The 24,438-nt window shown below is 42.8% G+C and overlaps 2 protein-coding genes across 3 annotated transcripts in view; both read right to left on the bottom strand.

Annotated features, from left to right (window-relative positions):
• marchf8 (membrane-associated ring finger (C3HC4) 8) overlaps positions 1–8,647 on the bottom strand; it is a 59,964-nt gene extending 51,317 nt beyond the window's left edge. Inside the window, exon 1 of one of the 2 annotated variants that reach the window (XM_080849281.1) lies at positions 8,567–8,647. The gene's annotated coding sequence lies outside the window, so the exon portion shown is untranslated. Of the gene's footprint in view, positions 1–7,801; positions 7,909–8,566 lie in introns of those variants that run through there. The other variant, XM_080849280.1, reaches the window with a different exon arrangement.
• Positions 8,648–12,618: 3,971 nt separating this feature from the next.
• Positions 12,619–23,871, bottom strand: zfand4 (zinc finger, AN1-type domain 4; the record flags this gene model as incomplete). The annotated part of the gene is made up of 9 exons (XM_080848502.1): positions 12,619–12,754; positions 13,188–13,305; positions 14,942–14,993; positions 15,731–16,948; positions 17,706–17,862; positions 18,817–19,003; positions 19,362–19,429; positions 19,960–20,035; positions 23,688–23,871. 9 exons carry the CDS (start codon positions 23,869–23,871, stop codon positions 12,619–12,621), a joined length of 2,196 nt encoding a protein of 731 aa, XP_080704628.1.
• Positions 23,872–24,438: the final 567 nt, after the last annotated feature.

Here is a 24,438-nt window from a genome sequence, read left to right as displayed (position 1 = left end):
TCCAGCTACCTCATGGCTCCACTATGACCTCACAAATGACACATGGAGGAGAGAGAGGCCTTTGCCAATTCATCTGGCCTCCTCAGCACAGACGCATGAGGGTCCTTTCCAGCCTCTTACAGGCCAGACTGGAAGAATGAAGGCTCCTTTTGTCCTTATCTGGGACAAGTTTGTTGTTGTTGTCATCGTGCCTTGGTAATGATCATTTAGTGGCTGCAAAAGGGCATGCAAGATTGCAACAAATGGCATTTTGCTTCCCATTGTGAAAAGGATTTCCATACACAATTGAAATGAATATGGATTAACATTAGTGTAAGCTCATTGCATGACCCTACTTCCTAACAGTCCAGTACAGCATTGAGCCTTCTCCTTAGAGGATGACCTGAGGTATTGACAGAATACTTCTTTTCATCGAGTGTGCTGATCAATCTCCCAAGGTGTTCTTGGCCCTTAACAAAGCTTTTTATGTAACCTTCTATTTAGGGTTAGGGTTAGTGCTCCTATGATTTAACCTTCTATCCACTGCTCCTATGATTTAACCTTCTACCACTCTTATGATTTAACCTTATATCTACTGATCCTTTGATTTAACCTTCTATCTACCGCTCTTATGATTTAATCTTCTATCTACTGCACATATGATTTAACATTCTATCTACCGCACATATGATTTTACCTTCTATTAACTGCACCCGTGATTTAACCTTTAGCGAGTAGGTCTAGTTTGACCAAGAGGCCAATGAAAATATTATGAATATCTTACTATTATCTCCCAGCTGCTACTGTGGACCTATGATGACCTTTGTAAAACAGCTAACTTTCTTTTACATTCCTTTTGCAAGCCTGCTCCAGCTCACTAGGCACTTGTGAGCCTGGTATAAAACTGCTAGAGCTCAATACCATGGTTCCTACATTTAAAATGGGAGAGATTAGTCCCACTTGAGATTTTGAAAAAACATTAAAGAATAAATATTTTCCTGTAAACACGACATCCTGTATGATATTACACTTGTGTATAAATGGGAGATCTTGTGTGGTCTTATATTCTATGCAATCGTCAACCCGTTAGAGGTTCCTTAGGCACCACGAGCATCAATGGTATTGAATTTTCCCCATGGATAATATCTCTGTCAAGCCACATCTTAATGTTTACAAATTAAATTCCAGGGTGTTTTTTCTCTGAGATGAAAAAGTGCATTGGGAGCTACTAAAACTGACCACTGTAATGAACATGACGTGCTTTTCTTGTGACAGCTCAGTGAAACTAACCAGCAAGGCATGCTTTTCATTCCAGATTTACGACAAAACATTTGAATTGCAGATAATGGCGAACCATGTAGAAGGAAGACATTGATGTTTTAAATGACCATGATACTGATGATAACATCTGATTTTCTGGCTGTCCTACCTGGTAGTGAATCTCTAATATGTAGCTATAAATATCTGGTAGTAAAACAGCTGTTGTTTAGCAGCATTACAGAGTGTGATTCCTTCTATCACAGAGACTCATCATAGAAGGGAAGGGAACCAGTTTTATGGATAACACACTGTCCTAGATTCTGAAGGCCTCGGAAAATTAGCAGACAAGTGACTAAAAGACACAAATAAAATCCACTCATGGCCATAGCAGGTTCATTAAGATGCGAGTCAAAAGTAAAACATTTCTCTGTAATGAAATGTTTCAATGCTTCAAGAGCGCTACTGATCTCTGTCTGAGTCTGAGCTCATATAACATGAAAGAGAACAGGACTTCTCTTCTCTGCTTGACTTCTTTCCTTGACACAGCCTGTTTTGAACCATATACAGCACATTCACGGATTGTTTGAAAGGCTCACTGATATTTGGCTTACATTTAAATTGTGGACATTAAAAAATGCACATGTAAGCAGACAGCCAGAGATCCAGGGAGTTGATTCTAACCTCTGACAGGATATTCAAAGATGTGTTTCCTCTATTCTCCTGACTGTCGAGCCATAACTCCTCAGACAGGATACAGGGTAGTGTGGCAGCTGATTACAGATTTTGCCAGCAGAGCAAAATGACAGGGCCAGAAGACTGAGAGCAGAAGGAAACTGCCAGCCTATCAGCAAAACAACACGTCTCATATCAGCAAGAGAGAAGCTGAAACCACACAGGACCATGAGGCATGAAACACAAGGGCTATCAAAAATGTAACTCACTGTTTCCAAGCAACTCAGTCCATTTTCTTTAAAAAAAAAATGTAGAACTATTTTAAAAGACATTCAAAGGCTTGTGATCTTACGACATGATTTCACAACACTGACCCCGTAGAATTCAATATTGAAGAACATAGGACTTTTTATTGTTTCTATAGTGAGCAAGGCATCGAGCAAGATCATTGATTTCCCATCATATACGGGAACAAAATCTTTCTGTTCCATGACCTCGAATTATGCTCTGTTGCTATGGAACCCGAGGAAGTGGAGGAGGGGACTGTTGACAGGAAAAACAAGAGCACCGAGGGCAGATCAATATGGGCTTAGTGTACGAAGATTTTCACCTGATAGACATCGGCAAAGTATGCTTACTTTTGAGGTAATAATGAAGCCGGCTCCACAGAGGCAATCCCAGCTAGGGTGAGAAAATTAAGCATGACTGCTGGCCTCTGCAAACAGACAGAGATGGCATATCAGTCCCCACCGCCATCTGCCTGGCAACAGCATGATTGGACTTTGACTCAGTCAGCCACACTTGATCAACGCTGCTTGGGCCCTCCAATTTCATTTGGATTAATCAGCTCTCTGAACTTTATTACCAGAAGCATCCACGCAGCAAGGCACCACCGCCAGTGTGACACTTTCAATCAGCACCACAACTATTACAGTGGGGGTTTACAAGAGCCTGGGCAATGCTTTCACTTCTCATGCTTTCGTCTGAAACTAGCAAACATCATTAAATGACAGTTCCTACTCACATCAGGTCTCAGAGAGGGCTGAACATTCAAGGTTGGTAGTTCACAGGGGAGTGTATCTGAACCCTTTCCTCTCAGAAATATGTTGGTGCTAAGCTTTAAACAGCTTGCTTCAAACAAGGATCTAAGCAGTTGAAGCAGCAATCTGGTAAATGTCAATTGGATGGCTTTTAATTTCATCCCTTTGCAGTAGTCATTAGATATGTTTACTTCATCGATGTTTAGCACGGCACTGAAGGGGCTAGCTAAAAGATGAGGTAGGCTAATAATAGTTTTTTGAGATGGTAAATTATACATTCTTCTGCTCAGACCCAGGTACCTCACACACCTGTCAATCAGTTTGGTGTACACAGGACACTTTATTAAAGCTCAACATCAAGGAAGGAGGGGTGGTTTGGGGCAGAAGTCTGGGGGACGAGGATGAGTTCTTAGCTGTTGGTTTTTTAGCTCCTGTCAACCTCTACTAGTCACATAGTGCACCTGTGAGGAAACTGAAAAACATAAGCACTCACAGGAGGGGTTTGAGGACCCTGAAACCATGAGACCATGAGGGCAATGCCATATGAGCCATATGAGCCATAGTGTGCAGGTCTCACATGTGGCAATAAATCATAAGCTGAATAGAGTAATTTATCCAAAATGACCATTGCATTTCAGCTCACATTGCCTGCAGTTGATACTCGCTTTGTCTGATACACAAATGATTATTACTTCTACATTTTGTCGGCTGTTACATGCAAACAGTCCTAATAAGTAATGGATGTACGTATATTTTCAAATGAAAAGCATTACACTAAAAACATTATATCACAAACTTCACACAACTCCCTCAGACAGTATGTAGTTGCTCTGTAATGCCATAAAACACTGGACATGTAATGCAGGACATAGTATAACTTACTGTAATGTCTCAAAATTAACACAATTATACCATATAGTGGAGAGCTTTAACCTTAGAGTGCCATACTTGGATTTGTGTGTCCTATAAAAGAAAGCCATTTAGGTGTCACTGATAGAAAGCTTGAAATTGCCCTGCAAAACATTGTTATGCCTTTAAACCTGACGTCTACTCTAATTCAGTTAATACATGAGAAAGACGATCTAAAGGTCAGTGCACCTTGCATAAACAAAGCGAGTTCTGGAAGGCTGTGTACAGTTTAGCGCAGAACATCTGCAGCCCAAGATAAGAATGGTGCTATTCCAACAATATACCGAGCTTAGCTTCTCTTCTTACATCCTAACAGAAGGACCATGTGTTCAATATAACAGGCACATGGTCACCAGTAGAATCATTACAGAATATGCTCCACAGTAGAAACACATAGTTCTGGAATAGAATTAGAATTTCAACACAGATTACTGCATCTCCTAAAAGCACTGACAGCAGCACCACTAAGACAGCCAAAGGTAACATTCACTCTCCCCTATCCTTTACCTTTGATTGGTAAGACACTGTCTGGCCAAACTGCACACACATACTTTCCCCCATATATTTTACATCATTCAAGGCCCTGCGAAGACGACGACAGTAATGGTGCCGCCCTGAACATCTTTATCAGTGGTCATGCATCACTCTCCACTGGCTCCAGCTGAGGCAGCACTTCCCTCTGAAGCTCTATCTGGCCTGTCCCATTTGCTTGACTGAGCAATAAACATACACAACAGACTCTGCCGTCACTGATGCAGGAGCAAACAGAGCACTCTATCTGTAGACAACACCTCACTGGTCTCTACAAAGAGAACTGTTTTGTATATACACTAAAGAGACTTGGTGAAAGCATGCATATGGCTGAAAGGTCTGTAATAAGCATTCAGTGACATGTGCGATGCACAGTCACCAAGAGACTTATCCTGGAAGACATGATTAGTCTATGACTGACACTCATGGCTTGATTTAACTTCCTTTCATGCACGGCAACCAGTCACAGGTGATGCATCTGTGTTTTTCAATTAATGGAGAAGTTATCTTCCTGTTTCCAAGTAAAGTTACAAAAGCAGAATTCAAGTTAAGACTGGGAAGTCTGATGTTGCACTGACTGAAGGTGAGGACCAGAATTAAAGAACATAATCATTTCCGAAAATTAAAATGACCTTTTCATTAAGTGATTTCTAAGCATCATACTCTGTGTGTGGGAGGATGACATAGAATTATATTTCCATACCCGTTGAACTTGTGGGTAAGGGTTATGGATAAGAAAAGCAATATCACACCTTATTAGTTGATTGAACTGAACTGAAATTCCTTAGTCTGAAATAAAGTCAGGTAAACTCTGTATTCTGAAAAGGTTACATGTCACTATATAATAATAACATAATATAAAGTGATAGATATCACATATTCGCCATATCAATTTTCAAACAGTCAATAACATCATGGTTCAGAGATGAAGGTATTGTTGTGCAATATATCATGATACTACACTACATAAATCTGCATCACAATGTACAATATTTGACGACAGTTACTACAAATAGACTGAGGGGAGAGGTGATGAAAGTGAGGACATCCTGGTGTACAGTGCAGCATTTTAGGGCTCATGTCACGTGATAGGGAGCTGTCCTTCCCTTCTGAGCAGCATACTGGCCTCCTCAGGTCCACTCAGGAAATAGACAGGGAATGTAAAGTGTCTGTGTACTCATCCTCACAAGATCACAATGAACCACCTGAAGATGCATGACAGCACAATCTCATCAGATAGAATCTTTACGATTATCCGGTCTCAATCTCATGCATTTCAATGGTGCAACAAAAATGGTATTGTTAAAATGTCTTGACCTGCTTGTGGAAGTGTAGGGATGGACAATATTCAAAGGAGCAATGCAGGGCCTGGCTATTAGCTTTGCTTTAGTCAAACTCCAGCATAAAAAGAATTGGTGATAAATGATAAAAGAGTGACGAATAAATGAATGATGTGCGGGAGATTTTTGACAAAGTCATCAGTCAAAAAGATGTTCACTGAGCTACAGTTACAACATTCTCAAGAAGATTGAGATACATATTTGACCCATATTCCATACATGGACTGCCTTCGAAAACACTGACAGATCCATCCTACCTTCTCACTGCCTACATACCATGAATCCTGCTGAGACAAGACAAAATCTGTTTGCCACTAAGTGGCACAGGCAAATGCTGATATCTCATGTCTGTAGCGGACTGTGGAACAGAACAACATCAGACCTGACTGTCTGCCGTTCCAGCCAGCGGATGAATCTGCATGAAAGACATGACATACTTCGCATGCAGATCCAAAATTCCAGTCTGAATCCATTGTTTAGTTGTCCTTGTTGAGATGTTTGCAGTGGCTTCACTGGCATCATGTGCCTCTGAGACGCTCCCTGGACAAGGACTGAGGTTTTATGTTTTCCTCTGATGACATGCCTCCATTCTTTGACTACCTTCAGCCAGACAGAATACAACCTCAAATAATTGAAATGACTAGACCCACAAAAAAACCTCATGTTAACCGCTTGCAACTTCATGGAATCCAGGAACCTAATTTAAATACTGATACTTGTGTCAACCTGCACAAATTGCTTCCCTGAGATTGACTCTGTTAAAGAATGCACTGGCCAGTACGTTTGCCTGTGGTGCTGCTAGAGGAACAGTCAATCTTACATTATTCTCTGCTTTATACCTCTTTCAGGACTAATTTACTTTCCATTTATAATCTATGTAACTATGAATGTGGTTTTATGCCTCCTTCTGGAGATATGTATTTATGTGTGCGTACATGTGTTTGTGTAGGCCTATGTATGTAGGCGATATGAACATTTGACATGTCAAGACTGTTAACAGTGCTACCATCACATTTCTAGGGAATTCTAGATGGAATGGACTAGATTAGCATAATCTACAGGTCATATTGATCAAATACACCTTTTCCTCTCGTGCTCCTGAAGCAACGAGCACCCATCCTTGTTGATGGATTGGAATAGTGTATGGCTCGGTCCCATTTACAGAGCCAGAAGTGTGTACTACCACAACAATCTTTTGAGTGCACACACAGAACCGAGTGCTAAAGGTAGGTCAGGAGAAATGAGTCAAATCTGATAAAAAGTGTGTAGGATTATAATAGAGAACTCACCCTTGAATATTCTTCCTGTGTCAGTAGTGCAGGCCTACACCAACACTGGTCTATACAGATGGTTTCTTAAATAGATATTGTTCATTCTGCATTGTATTGTTATTTTTTTCATGTAGGTCTCTGCCGTCTTCAGGAATCATTAGACTGACCAAAGTTTAAGATGAAATGAAAACTGCCCAACTACAAATGTCTGGTGTAATGTATAGCCTACTTGGACTGAATTCAAATACATTAGAAGTTGTGCCACAAAAGTATAAGGCCCTGCGTTCTGCCAACGTTCAAAACAGCGAACATGTCTGTGGTACATTTCATATCATAAGGTTATGACTGACTATCTATTCTAATTAAATCTGATCAGGATCCATTTTGAATTACATAAATGCAAAACTAAAATTAATTGTAGCCTATGTGAAGAAAACAGTGGACAATTTCAGAAAAATCAATACAAAATGTTTGTTTGTTGACGTTGAATTTGAAAACCAAGTGGAAATTGGTGTGGTTATGATCATTTCGTATTATGGCTGACGGTTAAAATTCAACTCCATTGCGGTTCATTGTCATGCAATCTGCCAAGCCTAAAGTGTCCTTACTTGCGAAAACACCCATTGAAATAAAAGCAACAACATGAAAATGAAAGCGATTGAAAGCAGACATAATCATCGGATACATATTTATTTCTAGAAATATGAATTTTTACCATATTATTGTACATTCTAATAAGGGCAAGTGGCTTCCTCATAAAGCAGGGTCGTTTATAGCGTTAAATTAATAGTCTGCTTACTTGCGTTAGAATCCAATCCGTGGAAATCAGAATAGGGATGACTGCAGTCAACCGAATCGCTTATACCTGACGGTGCTGGGTCATTGTCTTCAATAGACGCTCCTCGTTCAACAGCTAACTCTACAAGGGTGGGACATGTATCCAATATCGAAAGCAGACAAAAATCTAGATTGAGATTATTTTGGCTGCCACGTCGTATCACGTCAGACCCGTATGAACAGTAGCCTTAAACAAAAGACCCTGCATCAATCATTCTGATAGCTCAGCGAGCGGCTGCACATTCATGCAGGGTAGCATACCTTTCTGCCACATTGTTGCGACGGACAGAGGCTACATCGTATACACTGCTATATACGGTGAATCTCACAGTGTCACTACATTATTTTCACAATGAAGACTTTGTATAATTGAATACAACCAACGCAGCCCAAATCAAAGGCTACAGCAGTGTTTCCAAATCTTGGGCTGAGACTACACACATAAGCGACCTAGTCATAACATTAATAGAACATTTAAAAAGACACCTTTGAAGTTTCACTAATGATTCTATTTAATGGCCAAATGTTAGTATTCTAAATTAATTTTGACTTCCATGCATTGCCATGCCGCGGCTGACAATTAATTCTGGTTCAGGACAAAAGTGGTAACGTCTGGGCTAGAATCCTATTATTAAACTACCAATCCGTCACCCTGTAGCATTAAGATAGTGAAATGACACCAGCCAAATGTGAAATCATGCGAGATACTCTTCTCAGGATTACTCACCCCTTGCTTATTTTCCAGACTACTGGCGGTGTTTTGTTTATTTCATAGTCCCCATTTGATTGTAGCCTATGCGCCACAGACTTCCGCGTTAGTGGGGGTAAAAATGCAGTGGGGTGAAAAAAGAGGATAAATTGAAAAGGGCATGCGCATCACAAGGCGTTCTACGGGACTCGGTTTAAGTGCTTCTTCAGTCTTCTTAAAGACATTAGATCCGAATGGGATAGATAGACAGATAGATGTTGTAGGCTAAACAGTTAGCCTAGTGTCTGATGGACTTAATTTGTTTTTTTCAAAGCTCAAATACCTTGACATTTAATGATAAAATAAAACCAATACAAACCTAAACGTCATATAAAATACCGAATAACGATGATAACATAGGACTGCTTCAGAGTCATGTTCTCAATATTGCATAAATGCGGACCTGCCAGTTAAATTGGTCTGACGTAATCCGTTTTTGTCTCACCAACGAACGTAGTCTCCTTGCAATGGAGGCTTTTATAAACAGCTTAATTCAAAGAATCGTCTCCACATTTTTGAAACTCTATAGACCCGTCATTGTACCCTGCTTGATTTGCTATTCCCCGTTCTGGTCTCACTCACTTGTTGAGGACAACAGCCTCTCTGTGCAGTCTGAGATGTGTGGGTGCTTATTTGAAAGTGGCAAGTGGTCCAGCCAACGTGTCAGGGTTTTGAAAGTGCACATGCTTGATGCATAACAAACAAAAAGTGCTTTATAATCCCAAACAGGGAACCTGCTGCATGCCCAAGTTCACAGCTTGTAATGCATCCATTGTACATACGTGCGGCAACAGTATAATAGAAGAGATGCCGGTTTGTTGACAGGATGTGGCGACATAGTTCAGCCACAGTGTTGTATCAGTCTGGTCTGCAGCTATGAGGCGGGCGGGTTCATCGGGTAAAGGAGCTGTTTGCTGGGGGGATCTGAGTGGTCTTGACCAGATCCATCAGAGCCACGGTAGATTAGGATCAGATCTCTTTTGGGGTTTTAATTGACGTGTGTTTGTGTGTGAAGCCACACTTATGTTGGTTTCATTTCACCCTAATCCTCCTGAGAGGAACTGGTCAAGCAAGTTATACTTGATCACTGTGTGTTCTGACATGCTATGATCTGTCCCAGTTGATACATCAGTTTGTTATGAGGCAATGCTAAATATAATTATTTTATCTTATTTTTTTTTATCACGTTCCACAGCTTGCAAACTGATGATGAATTATCGGTTTCTCTCAAGTGAGGGAAATTTGCTGGCCTGATAAGTTCATAAGACTCAAACCACTTCAAGGTAAGTATGACTCAAACTTGGATTAATTTCATGATTTCATAATCTGCAAAGATCTCTTTCCAATTGCTACAGTCGGATCTTTATAAAATGTAAACATCCTGGGTCAGTTGTTGTCCTGGTAGTGATCCGTTCAAACCACAACAACAGTTTGGGTGATAAACTCGATTCCACCCGCATACAAAATGTTATACGAGCCTAGTGTTAAAGAGAACGTAATAGGCAGTGCCATTTCAGACACCTTGACGCAGGCAAATCAGCGAGCAGAAAATAATCTTCCCACCTGTGGGATAAAACAGTGGGAGGCTCACCACTGCATACCATTCATTGTGCAGTGAAGCCAGTGGCCTTTTTGTGTGTTCAATCAAGAAAAACCTGTTGAGAATTTCTCAGTAACCGTCACTATCACCCAACCAAAGGTGTGACCGGTGCAATGGTGATCACCCTCGTGTATCACAAGTGCTCAGGAAGTAGGAGGAATTTGAGGGCCAAAGTCCTATAAGTAGCCACAATATAAGAACTTCACACACACAGTACATTTATGTCATTGAGCCTATCAAGGATCCTGCACCGCATTAAACACACACATAAGGTAGCCCTCAGTGTTCGAATGGAATGCAATACTTCAATCCAATTGTGCCTGATTCTTTTTGGTTTTCAAAGAGAATAATTACAAATATGGTTTTGTCCAAAATGGCTGCTATCTTCCTGAAAGTGGATTCAACAACCTGTCCCAGCATTGATTGATTCGAAATAAGATTATATAAGCAGACAGGGCAAAGAGGTTATTCTCTCACACCCATCACATCTCCCTAGTGAACTAAGGTATGAACTAATTAGTATGTTTTTACTGTAGATGATCACACACATAAAAATGCTTGTACTACGTATATTAATATTCGATTCCAATATCCATTCTCAAGTGATGATACTAAAAAACTGATTCCTCTGTTGGCAGGCTGAATTTTTCAAGTCACTTAATTCATACACTCAATTCAATGAGATTCCTGGGACAGAACTCAAATCTCTATGGAAACACATACATTTTATTCATTTAAACCTTCAATAATAACAGTCCTCAAAAAGTTGAAGCGATAACAGCAGATTCTTTTGTGTGCAATAAAAAAAGCAAGAAAAATAAAGAGAAAAACAGAATTACTATGGCAACCAGCGTAACTTCCCCCATCCTCAAATACCATGCCCTTGTAAAAGCTGCAGTATGCTGATAGGCGCATACAATTTCAAATACCTAAATGAAACACAGTACAGTCTGCAAATTGCATACTTGTTCTGTGAAGTCAGGACAACCTTGCAAGGTCATTTCAGAGAGAGCGTAGCAGCACAGCCTCTTTGTCTTCATTCTCTCTCTTGTCTTCCAGAGCAGCTGTGTGGATATGCTAGGCCAGAGGGAAGGGATCGAGAGTGAAGGCTCCAGTATCAAAACAGTCAGCGTAAAAACACTTCAGCACAGACCAACGCAGAAAGTCAAACACGGATATAAATATTCATTATTTCTAAAGTGCATCTCTCAAAGACTTGTTTCATGAAAGGTGAGCTTCAGTCCCTATTTTAAGAAACAAACTTAAACAGATTATTTCATATTTATGTGTGGAGCCGTGCATTTTGTCAGCTTAACCATGTTAAACAGAATTTAAAATAACTACCTATTTACAAGCCAAATGTGTGATTACTGTCTTTGCTGAAAAACACTGGAGCGTTTTTTCACATTGTAGTGGACGAGAACCGCTAGAGCGGGTGTGCTATTTTTTGTTGTCCATTTGAACACTCACAACAGCTACAATAGTCAAGGTTTGCCTGGTGCTACCTAAACTCTCTTAGCTCAATTTGGATAACTGTCCAGACACTGCCAATTATCAGAAGCTTGCTTAACCATATTTCTGATTAATCAAACAGTGATCTACTGTGTTTGTAAGAGGAAGTGCTTCAATTTGAAATATGACTATGACAAAATGGCTGCTGTTGAAACGTTTAGCAGAGTGTATTTGGATCTATTTTAAGAGATGCTCTATGAATCAATCTGTAGAAACCTGAACAAAAAGTCACCTAGGCCTTCTTGAGGGAAGAAATATCATGGTTAAACTCCCTTCTCGCCCAGAGTGTTTTATGTACCGTCTTGACTTGACCTGCACATTTAAATCTTACAAGATTAGTTTTTACTATGAGAGCGTCAATCTGATTTGATCATTTAAAGTACCATTTTGATCAAAGCTCACTGCCAACATCCCTGGCCCAGCTGAAATCCAAAGGAACATTTCAAATCAAAATGAATGTAGTGAAAATTAATTGGATGGCAGTGCCAGGCTAAATCAAGTTACCATTAGCCACCCGCTTTTCTCAGTCTAGCCTATCATCAACGGTTTTGTGTTTGACTGACATCCTAGAGGCTCAATCCCTGACTTTGAGCCTCTCTGTGTCTTATTAGTAAAAAAAGGCTTCCTGCGAAACTTCAGAATCGTGTATCTCTGTAGTGCTACCCAGACTGTTCAATGAGCTTAGCTTCCAGAAGCCTTTGGAAATGCACATCCATATTAAGATCTGCCTTTTGAGCACGTTCCATACAACAACAAAAGATGTACATACTGGAGTTTTACGTAAATACGGTGAAGAAAAAGCACACATTGGTGATAAAGTTCATGTTCTTTGTTTTAAATGGTTCATTATTCTCTAGCTATAACTCTTCTCTTTGTTTCCCTTTGTTGTGGGCTCCTAATAACGGCACGGTCGATTGGCTCAGATCTTGGGCAGCTTTGGGGCGCTGATAATGGGGTTGGTCTCCTGCAGAAAACGCCGACCGGCAGTCTTGTAGTCATAGGTGCAGTCATGGGCTTCTGCGTAGCGGTGCGAGGCACAGAAGTTGTTCCCACACCTAGGGCAAAAAATGTGAAAAATGTTTTCCACTTCCAAAACGGTTTGTTTTAATTTAGTGTGGACCACAATGGTTATTCAGAATTGTCAGAAAACTAACCAAACACTATAAACTTGCCACTAGAGCTCAGCATCCTATTACGAGATCAAAACAATAAGGAACACAAAGTTTGTGAATGTGTGGATGAACAAGTCTGAAACAAGCAATCATTGAAAGAAAATGTAATCAGTTCAACAACTATTATTTATATTTAAGTAATGTTTTACTAAAATTGAGAGCACAACTACATCTCTGATCTTCTTTTGGGATTTTAGCCTTTTACATTTGTGAAAATGTAATCAACATGCCATTCATAATCAAAACTCAAATGTTGTTAGGAAATCCTAAAACAATGCAAGGGACTGAGAACAATAAAACAGACAGCCTGCTGTACCTGCACTCATAGCTGGTGGCTAGCCCCGTTTTCTTTCCACAAAAGAAGCAGTGCTTTGAGCTCTTCTTCTTGGAGCTGAGGGGAGGCTTCACTGGTGGAAGGTGATATGTTGGAGGGCCTGAAATGGCACATTAGGAAATAAATGAAATGCCATTAACATTTCAAACTTCTCTTGGAACAAACACAACCAGCTATCAATACTAAAGAACACAGCCTCCACCAATAGTCCCAGGGCAGAATATGACTACTCTTCACAATCAAATACACATTACTTTCAGCTGGTTAAAACTACAGACACTTCTGCAACTGTTCACAGGTAAACAGCCTGCAGCATCTTCTGTAGACACGATGGTTTATCAAATTCTAAAGATATTGGAGGGAGAGAGCAAGGGAAAGACCGAGGTGAGAGAGCACCAAACAAACTAATAAGGCTCGTGGGGTGACGGGATGGGTAAGGGAAGCGCTGTGAGTGGCACTGAGCCATGAGATTGAATTTCTGTGTCCTAGCGGGCTATCTGTTCTGATATACATTGTCAACTGAGATACAGACAGGCGGAGGTGCAGTGGAACATGAGAATACGCTGGTGTGGAGATGCACATCATTTTCACAAGGGGATATAAAACTATGCTGCAGTAGCTTTAGGTTAGAGATTTACAGCACAGTTTTGCTTTGGTGTGTGTATGTGTGAATAATGTGTGTGTGTGTGTGTGTGTGTGTGTGTGTGTGAGTGAGTACATGTGTTGTGTTTATGTGTGTGTTTGAGATCTAGTGTTCATTTCCTCTTGCCTGGTTTCCCTCCTCTGTGTAAATATTTAAAGGCGCTGCTTGCCCACTGCATGGCTCATACAACATGCATCAGCTTATGTCTCAGAGGGCACTGCTGTCCTGTCACTCCCGCCTTGACCCTGAGGTCAGCGATAGCCTTTCATCAGGCACACACTTGACCCTGAGGTCAGCAATAGCCTTTCATCAGGCACACACACTTGGCTGCTACAGGTCAGCCCGCCAGGACTCTACACCAAATCCCACCAAGGACAATTATCAGCTAGGCTGCTCTACAAGGTGAATATGAGGCACATCTGCTGCACGCAACCACTCTGCAAAAGGTGTTTGATTTGTAAACCCTCCCAAAAATGTACACTACATTACTACATTTTCAGGTTCTGGACCTGTGAGATTCGATATAAAAAAGAGAGACAAAGCATCATTAAATCAGGACTGTAGAGTACACAAAATATTTATATTTATTTTGTATATTTATTATATGTGGAATTTATGTTCAGAGTACTTATATGTTATGTTATGTTATTTTATGTTATGCTATGGTAGGTTGTTGTGCGGTGTCTTGTCCCAAGAATTTCAATGCCCAGTCTGACTCTGTTTTTCTGTGTATATGACAAATAAATACTTGAATTTGAACTAGAGGTGGACTCCCACTTCTCTCTTGCCACGAAGAGGAAACACAAGACACCTTGAACCACACTGAAAGTCTGTTACCAGTACATTTCATCACATATATTCCTGTAATAATATTGGAGGCTTGTCTTCCACAGACAATAGACACTGACTAGGCCCATCACGGAATGTGGAGCTGGGATATGGTGTTTTCACACAGAAGACCAGAGAACTTTTTCAGATATTTACCAACCACATTCGGTCATGCAGGAGACTATGTTTTCTTAGATATACAGTATTCTATCCGTGTTTGGTTCTGTGGTGTGAGCAGAAATAGTGCACTGGAACCAGGACTCACCTAATCTCCGTACGGAACTTGAGGGTCCTGATACACCCAGGCCGTTAGTGGACTGAAATAAAATGTGTATGAGGAAGAATGTTAAAGAACAAAAAAAATGCTCACTCAAGCAAATCAAGTCAAGATTTTCACATCCTTGTTTACATCTTTATCATTTGAAGATGACTGAAGTGAGATAAAGAGACCTCAGGATGTCTTTGGACATGATATGATCCATCCTATGATAGTACAACCTATTACATCCTAAATGATTTCACCAGGTTTCAACAATGGTTGCATTTCTCTGGTACTAACATTTCATTTCATTAATTTATATTTCGATAGAGCACTGATTAGGTTTGGTGTGTTCCCATCAGATTCTAAGTTCAACTTGTCCACTCACGGGCAGGCATGATGATGTGCACACTGTGTGCCAATTATCAGTAAAGTTAAGCAACGAGGGGTAAGGAAATCAATCCCGCCAAAGCAAAATGAGCATATAGGCATATATTACAGAGGGGAAACAAAGATGGGCTCTGGAGAGTGCAAACTGTAAAAATGAGTAACCTATTATTTACAAGGCCAGGGCTTCTTTTATTTTCATGTTGGTCTGTAGGAAACAGTGAAATGTTCATTTGGAGCTTAACGGTCACTGTATAGTTGGCACACATCACCTCTGTTGGTCCCCATTCAACCAGTGCACATGAGGGAGCCCCGTGTCTAATTCAGATTGTGACACACTAGAAGATCCACACAAAAACAAGACCTCCTTCTGAGCAGGTGTATCCCCCCTTCCCCTGCTGGTCTCACCGTGTGGGAGGCGGCTGGTCCTTGCGGGGGGCAGATCCGCTTCAGGAGGTCCTGGTGTAGCTCCTGCAGACTGGCCTGGAGGCGCGCCTGCAGCTGGTGGTCGGGGCCACAGATCCTCTCCAGCCTCTCCAGCACACGGGGCCCCGATGGCAGAGAGGGCCCCTCCCGGCCGCCACCCCGCCGTGCCAGGGAGGCCAGTAGCTCAGCACTGCTCACCGAGCCCAGCGACTCTTTGCTGGCCTTGTTGGCCATCTTGGTGATGTCCCTGGCCTCGCTCCGGGAGAGGACACTTGGGCGTTTGCCGTGCACGTCCATATTGGGGCCGACAAACTGGGCAGCAGGGGATGGGGTGTGCGGGGGCAAGGGGGAGCTGAGGGGGTTGCTGCGGTCGTCGGGTACCAGCCGGCGGTGCGGCGGGCTGGGCCGCAGGGAGGCTCCTGTGAAGTCGAAAGGCTGCAGGAGGCGGTGGCTGGACGGGGAGGAGGAGGACGAAGGCTCCGTGGGGAGGTGCAGTGCGCTCAGACGGGCCCCGTCGGACACGTGCTCGCCCCACGTGGAGCCCACGGCCTGTGCGAGTAAGGGGGCAGCGGGGAGCTGCTCCGCCCCCGTCCCCAGTGGGTCCAGGGTGCCCTCCTTCTGCACTGGCAGGTCCAGGCTGAGTGGCTCCTGGAGAAGGTCGCTCAGGGGGAGCAGTGTTTGCTTCTCGGGCAAAGCCATCTCGTTAAGAAGTGCCATCCTGCTGCCCTTGAGGTCCGAAGCGTCCATGGAGCGGTCAGGCTGCGCCCTTCTGGGGAACAGGGACAAAGGGGGGTACACACTACCAGTCCCCAGCTTAGAGCTGCCCACGTCCAGCCTTGACACTTTGGAAGGGGGCCAGACTTTACTGCCAGGGTACTCCCACACGGGGGGCTTCTCCCCCTGAAGCATGTAACAGTTGGAGCGGGCGAAGAGAGGGGGGGCCTGGCCAGTAGAGGCACGGTCAGGGAAGGAGGACAGAGGCATGTGGGCGTAGCCATCAGCAGAGTAGGAAGAGGAAGGGGCGGGGTCCGAGGGTTGCTGCTGATCTTCGATTGGAGGTAGATGCGTTGTGGCGGCGTGCGGTACGCCACCCTGAGGATGGACCCTGAAGAGGCGGTGATGACGGCCAGGCGTGATGGAGGTGCTGCAGGCCCGTGGCCCGACAGGTGGCCGGGGCTTCAGCTTAGCGCTCTTTTTGGGCTGTGGGTGGAGGTTAGAGACACAGAAAGCAGACACACATTACACAAGCCAACACAAGGATTAGAGGAACTAAGTCAAAAGAAGCACGCTATCAACAGTGGCACAATCAAATGAATACCCGTCACCAGGCAGCTCAAGTCTCACACTTTTCAATGCATTTTGACTGTAGTATCACTTTTGGTATGATCCATATGTGAATACTAATACTATACAATATGTCCTATACAGCATGGTGTATTATCAGGTAAAGCCCACAACAATGTACAAAGCATTACATTTACTCTCTAGTGAACTCTAGTGAACTATTTCCTCAATTGCTGATCCTGGATCAGACACCAGGGGAGTGAAGAGGCATCACAGGCATCCATTCCTCAGAATTAGGGATGACCACGTAATTCAACCACGGTGTCTGATCTGGTATTCATTACTCTAGTGCCCAGGTGGTAGCAGAGAGCGGGGCTGAGACTCTGCCCAGTGGCTAGACGGTAGCATCTGTACCTTCTGAATTGTTTCTTGTAGCAAATTTAATAAGAAGTGTGGAGTTCCAAACAAGTGACAAGATTAGTGTTTTTTTTATCTGGTGCAAGTGCTTCATGCGGTTGCCATCCAACAACTATCCTGATAAGAGCCTCCAACATCTAAATCATTATGTTTAGACTGAGGCCTGACAGTACATAGTCAAAAGAAACTAACGACTCAAAGAAACAGAAGTGAAGTACAGAATATGCCATCAGCTCTAGCTCAGGCAGCCTTGCACCTTTTTACTGAGGTTCATGTTCTCCATCTTGGCTTTCAGGAGCTTCATCTTGGTCATGGTGATGGAGTTCTCCATGGCCTGCTGACCCATGACCAAGCCGTCGGCCTCCTCCTCCTCCTCCTCTTCTTCTGCGTACACGTTGTACACAGAGCCACCACTGAAACAAGTCATGCAAACACTTGCCTGAGAACTGATTGAAACCCTTAAAAGCCTCAGGAGGACTCTGACATTTTTGAAATTCCTCCAGCACTTATCACTGCTAAGGTCTCAGGTTTCACATGCTGCAATGAATGAGGTAAACATTTCATGTCCAACACATAAAAAAGCAAAGGGAAATGGCTTTAAATTGTTATAAAGCAAAACTCTGAGGGATTCAGATTTTAAAACCTAAGCCCTAGTGATGGCACTGTTCACATTTTACATTCACGTTCACATCAACATTTATTTCTGTTGCTGTGATCTTCCTGATTTGGCTCTTATCTGGAAGACAGCATAACGCACAACAAAGGCTCAGTTTCAGAAGAGCCAGAGCAGTGACTCTGCAAATGTGGCCTTCAGCAGAGCAGCTCGTGGAAACAACACGGGCGTGGATATGAAACAGCGGAGGAGGAAGTGAGAGTCCTGTGGTCTTGGGATATCATTGAACAGGTTGCTTTTATAACACATACTGAGGCACTGCGCAAGACTGCTTGGCTGACTGGAGATGTCTGACAGTCAGTTAGCTCTTTATGTATGGGCCCCCTTTACAGATTCTTCTCTGCTATAGATCATGTTCATTTCCCCATCAACCTGCCAACCTTTTAGCTTCGCCCTGTTTTTTAAGCTCAATGCTGACGCGAGCTTCATCACATGGACACTACATGTGCACTGTGGCTCGCCAGTGCTATGTAGAACAGGTCCTTACACGCCAACCTCTGTACAGTACTGTTCAGATTCAGAGTGCCTCGAGGTGACAGTTTCATTCGATTTTTTTAAATACAAAAACATACTGTCAAGGTCAGAGAGATGATGGCAATGCATAATAGCCTCCAGGCTAGGAACTTCATGGGAAGTATTTCCACCAGGTGCCATTCACCTTATTACTTTTAACTGGAAGGATAGTGATGCCAACCTTATGGACTCCGACACTGGGGTAAGCGTGCCATCTCCTCGATCCACCACCCTGAAGAAGTTGAGCTGGTCTCCCTCACGATACACCAGGAAGGTGACCTGTTTATTGGGCAGGGCCTTCTCCCACACTTCCTCTCGGCTGGCCTCCATGTACTCAGCCATTTCCTTTAGTGAGTTATCCACAGTCACTGCACACACACACACGCACACAGACACACAGACAGACAAACACACAGACAGACACACACACACACACACACAACAGAGATTTCGATGTTTGAGTTTTTCCAAAGACGTGTCATACCACAGATGATACCCTATTTCTTTAGCCCAGAATTCACTTTTGGAAAAGATCCACTTTCTTTATTGGAAACTCCAAGAGGAACTGAGACTCAGCATCCCTAAAGGTTTAGTGGACTGAAAGGTCACTTCATCTGAACCGAAACTAACGAGAGATTTCCTGCAATCACTGAGTTAGTAAGAAGATTAATTACAAGTCCATCACAATCACGCTTTTCAATCGACCCTCCTGCAAACTTCACATACCTCTTCTGGTGTTGATGGGCCCTCCCCTCATTGCAAGGACCAACTTCAGAGTACAGCCTTCTGCAATGCTGTTTAAAAAAAAAAAAAAGGAAACAAGAGCAGACTCTTGCATCAGCAGTGGTGCCGAGGAGCCGGTCCAGCTAATCTTATGTATGCGTCTAGGAATTCAAACAGGGCTCCCAGTACACCCAAGGAACCAAACTCATCTCCTCCCAACCCCAACTCAAATTGCTGCCATTTAAACTTCAAAGCACATTGTGAACTGTCCCACAGTCACATCCGAATATCAGCAGAGGGCTTTCATGTGGAAAATGAGGTGACAAGAATTTATGACAAATCCACCATCTGCAAGCAGCATGCTGAACAGGCTACATCCATGAGGAGTAGCTTAGCCCAGTTACAACTGACTGTCCAAACACAGCCAGTAAATGAAAAAAGCTTAGTAGTGCTTGCTGTTCAAGACATCTGAAAACTCAGCCCCTTAGAGATTAAATGTAGGCCTATTTCCAGCACCACAGAGGCAAGCGCAGTACATTACCATTAGGCAAGAAATGGAGGGAAAAGGAGGAAACTCTGCAGCAAACAACAAGTCACTTACTTATAATCATGCAGGCAGTATTCATCCTCCAGCTCCAGATTGTTCCAGATCAAATGTTGCTGAGCAACTGGAATACCTTAAAAAAAAGAAGCAAACAGATGTGAAGGGGGAAATTACCATGGGTTTAATAATAAAACAGCCCAATGTTATTCTGCAGGAAAAAAATAACTGAATTCTTTCTACCATAATAGGAGCACTACAAATACTGGCAAATGGTCTGTGCATTGTGCAAGCATAAATATATATATATATATGATGCATAGGGTGTTATGGTAGAGGGTGATATAGTGTTTGACACGATCACTGTTCAATGCAGCTTTCCAAGTCACTAAATGGTAACAAACTAGAGCACAAGTACAGCCTCAAGGCAGCCTCACAACCCCAACATACGAGCAGTAATTACAGAGGAAAATCTGTCTGGATCACTGTGGCCATGAGGCGCTTGAGGAGTTCAGTTTCACACTCCTCCTCTCTCTCCCAGACGGCCCCGGCCAGACAACCTGCAGGATTGTACCAAAGATAATCACTCCCCCTACAGTCCAAGAGCCTCAAGAGCAGGCAGACACACAAAGCCAGCATTAGCATTAGCCCCAAGCACTCATGACTGAGATGCTGCAAGCTCGCAGGATGCCGTGAGCTGAAAGCAGCAGTGGCTAAGCCTACGCAGGGGGAAGTAGGGAGGGAGCAAATGAGACAGATTCCTCCCATTCCAAACACACGCAGCATCCCAATCAGTTCGGCCAGCAGCCGTCAGTCTGGCTCCACAGCAACAGGGAGGCAACATGCTGGGTGGGTGCTAACAAATCTGACAGAGAAAAACAGAGACGGCACTTTTATGTTCCACCTGCATCCAGAACAGAACCTGATAAGAATGGACATGAGCATCGTTAAATGAAAGAAAGTGTACCCCATTTCAATGTTTTCTATCTGAAACACAATGGACACAGTACTATAGACCTTTCAGGAGAAGCCCCCCTTTTCTGTTTAATAGACGATAGACAAAGGGTAGTCCAAGTGTTGACAATTCTAAAATGGTGGATGGGGCAGCGCTCTGAGTGGTGGGCAGGGTTCTGCTAATGGCAGGCCTAGGGCAGTGCCAAGGCAACCTCACACTCCACTATTGTTCTGAGGCATGCCTGGTCATGCCCTCTGCCTCCTTCCACTGGCGCACGCTGGGAGGTGCATCAGGCAGCAGCCACAGCTATAGAGCCATGGGCTGCGGCTATAATTATCTGGAAGTATTAGCTTACATTAGAGCGCCTTGGTCAGGAGGTGCTCTTTTTGTGGGGCTCAATAGAGTGGTGACCCCAGCAAGGCCTTGCCAGGTCTTTAAAGGGTCATAATAAGACACTGAAGCTGTCTCATATTGATTTAGGCTTAAATGAGAGATGCATTTTTAAATAAACCTCAATATTTCACCACTGCTGTTGCAGAAGAGAGATCAAGGCAACAGCATGTTCTACATAACTAAGAAAAAAATTAAAAAAATTAAAAGTTAATAACAATGACCCAGTTCAGCACATCTTTTATGTGGTTCAGACAAACCCACTCCAGTATTTTTGGCACACTCCATGTTATTCCACCACACATCTGAAAGGGCACAGAGGATAGGCTGTGTGGTACCACAGCTACAAACACAGCTGCCAATCACGCAAGAGTTCAAGGTACCGGGGACCCGCCCAAGGGGCATGTTTACAAATAGGTATGGATCAGTGGCAAACGAGATGAGGAACACTTAGCGCCCGACTTACTGATGGCCAATCTCTCTGCTCTGTCTTTTCCCTTTCCACGCCAGGCGCTGTTAATCAACAGCACAATTCAAGTCCTTCACTCAGCCATTATGGCAAACAAATTACTGGAGACGAATTTCAAGTGGCTCTCACAGCAGCCCATTCACATCCATTTCCCTTCCGTTTCCTTTATTGTTGCTCTTCAGAGTGCCTCCTTTACAGAGAGAAATAATTGGCTCAAAAAATGACACGGTTGTACTGGGGTCTTTTGAACTACATTTTCATTCTAGTTAAAGAAGAACTTTTTTTAGGCCAGCCATTTATTTGGGGAATTTATTTGTTATTACTTCCTGAGTCCATTATTTGTTGGTTTTTATTAAAGCTGTGCTTTAGAAGCGAGACAGAGACATCAGTTGTTACTGAGTAATAAGATTATTACTGGATTTCCCCAAAGCCAGGAGGAAGATTAATCGTCCACTCCTCTTCTGAACTGTTCATGTGTTAAACTGATGAAACACGTGTAACTGCATGAGTGGCTCACTTGAACAATAGCAATTACTCTAAGACAACAGCCCACTATTGAACATCTCCCCTTTTTCCAGTGGCACTTCATTCTCCACACAGGCACCCCCCCTTGCAGAAGGAAGCCAGCTCTTCTGAGGTGATTGATAGTGTTTCATTTTATTAGGGCATTACACACATACATTCAAGGGCCTTGGAGACAAGTGCACTGCTCAAAATCACTTAACATTTATTTTAACACTGCAGTGGCTTCTTAGATAACAAGGGACTGGCTACTACCCAGATCTGTGCTTAAGGTAGCACTTAAGGGCAGTGTTCAGGACAGCTTCAGAAGCACTGGGGTTAGCCACTGGCTCAAGGCTTCAAATATTCTTTGGGTTAAAAATGGGAATTTGATTAAGTATTACACAAGGGTTCAATTATCAATCTATTCCAGTAACATTTTTATTTGCAGTATTTGGAATATAGGGCCTACATTTGTGTAAAGGACAATTTGCTACCTTCCAAATCATCCTTTTTGTTACGCTGTACACACACAAGCCTCTAAATTTACATAATCTACATAGCTGTTGAGGAATACTATTGACAAAAAAATAAAATTGCATTGCAGGTTACCACAATGACCATTATGGATCACAGTATCAATGTACAGAATGGGAAAGTATTTGTCCAATAATCTGACATTATCTTACCCTTCTGTGTACAGTATCTTTAACATGTATCTGCCTAGTTGATGCTGTTACAATTAAAAACATCTGACTATTCAACACTATGACTGTTGTTTAGTTTAGTTGATGTCTGTTTGCCAGGAGTGACAGAGTCAACATAACATGTGCTGGGGCAAAAGCAGAAAATGTTGCTGCATGTGTGACAAGTGTTGCATTCATATGCACATGCATCTGGGTAAACTCCAGAAGGTGAGGCAGAAGCTTTAACAGCTCCAGGCTAAGCTGCCGCCTCTCTGCAGGCACTCGGTGATAAAGAGGTTTGTGCACTGTCTGTGTGAGGGTGCATTGGGCAAAGACTGATGAATGTGAGACGCAAAGGCTGTTTGTTTATATTCATCACATGGAGGATGAAACATGACATGAACTTTCTCTGAGCTAAACCAACACATGCAGATAAAAAACTTGTTTCATTTAAGCGGATTCTGGAATTCAGTGCAACTCTTTATGTTACTGCAACTCTGTGAAGAGGGCTCTTAAGAAAACTCTGGGCATCTGACCTGAAAAATAACATCGCTAAATCCCTTGTTGGGGGAGTGATGATGCTTACAGTTTGACCAAAATAAAGTCGTTGTCAATATAATTTCATCAACTAATGTTACCAAAGATGCAATCACATGTACATTGCTGCCGCTGGACAAAAATCATTTTTCACATTTTCTTCATAAAAACACAACTTATAAGACAGAGTTTCAGACAGTCGTTACAGTGCATCAGACATTACATGCAAAATAGATTGAGCAGTGGGTACCTTCTAGCCTTTGGATCTTTGCCTTCACAGATATGACCGTCTCAAAGGGGGAGACGCGCAGCTCAAAGCAGGTGCCAGTCAGCGTCTCTATGAAGAGCTCCATAGTCTCATAGAAGGCCAACTTGTAAGGGACGGCACCCAGATGGTCATTGTTGAAGAAGGGAGGTTCCTTCTTGTGAGCCATGGCTCAGGGAAGGAGGGTAGCAGGAGGGACCTTTAGTGGTACACCGCCCAGAGACCTGACGGAGAAAGGCCTGGATGCTCACCAGTGCCATCTAGGATGAGCATCATGAGGCAGGCCCAAGGCTGGAGAGAGAAGGAGGGATAGGAGTACAGTGCATTATACATACTTGACCTGTGATGAAACAGGAGGGTCACTGAGATGACCATTACACATACCAAAACATATCAATCACTTTTCCTGCAGTCATAAAATCAACGAGGCCTGTTCATTTTGAACTCAGCTACATTTATATGACCTTACTGAGTAAATGTCAAGACTTGCATCCAGATCTGTTCCGCACTTGCATTTCATGATTAGTTTACAAAAGTTAAATTCTATGTAGGCTATTTAGACCATTTTAATCAAAGTGGTTTGCTGACACCTACTCCATGGAATCCTACCTTTAGTAATATCAATGCAACTAATGCTGTTGCAACAAAAACACTTTTTCAATATACTGTGTGTGTATTTCAAGTGGGTAAACACAAAGGATGACTTGTGTATGACCACATTAAAATGATTTGCATT

Source organism: Sprattus sprattus (assembly GCF_963457725.1).
Source record: "Sprattus sprattus genome assembly, chromosome: 12".
Taxonomy (NCBI): domain Eukaryota; kingdom Metazoa; phylum Chordata; class Actinopteri; order Clupeiformes; family Clupeidae; genus Sprattus; species Sprattus sprattus.
This window is presented reverse-complemented; position numbering and strand designations above follow the sequence as displayed.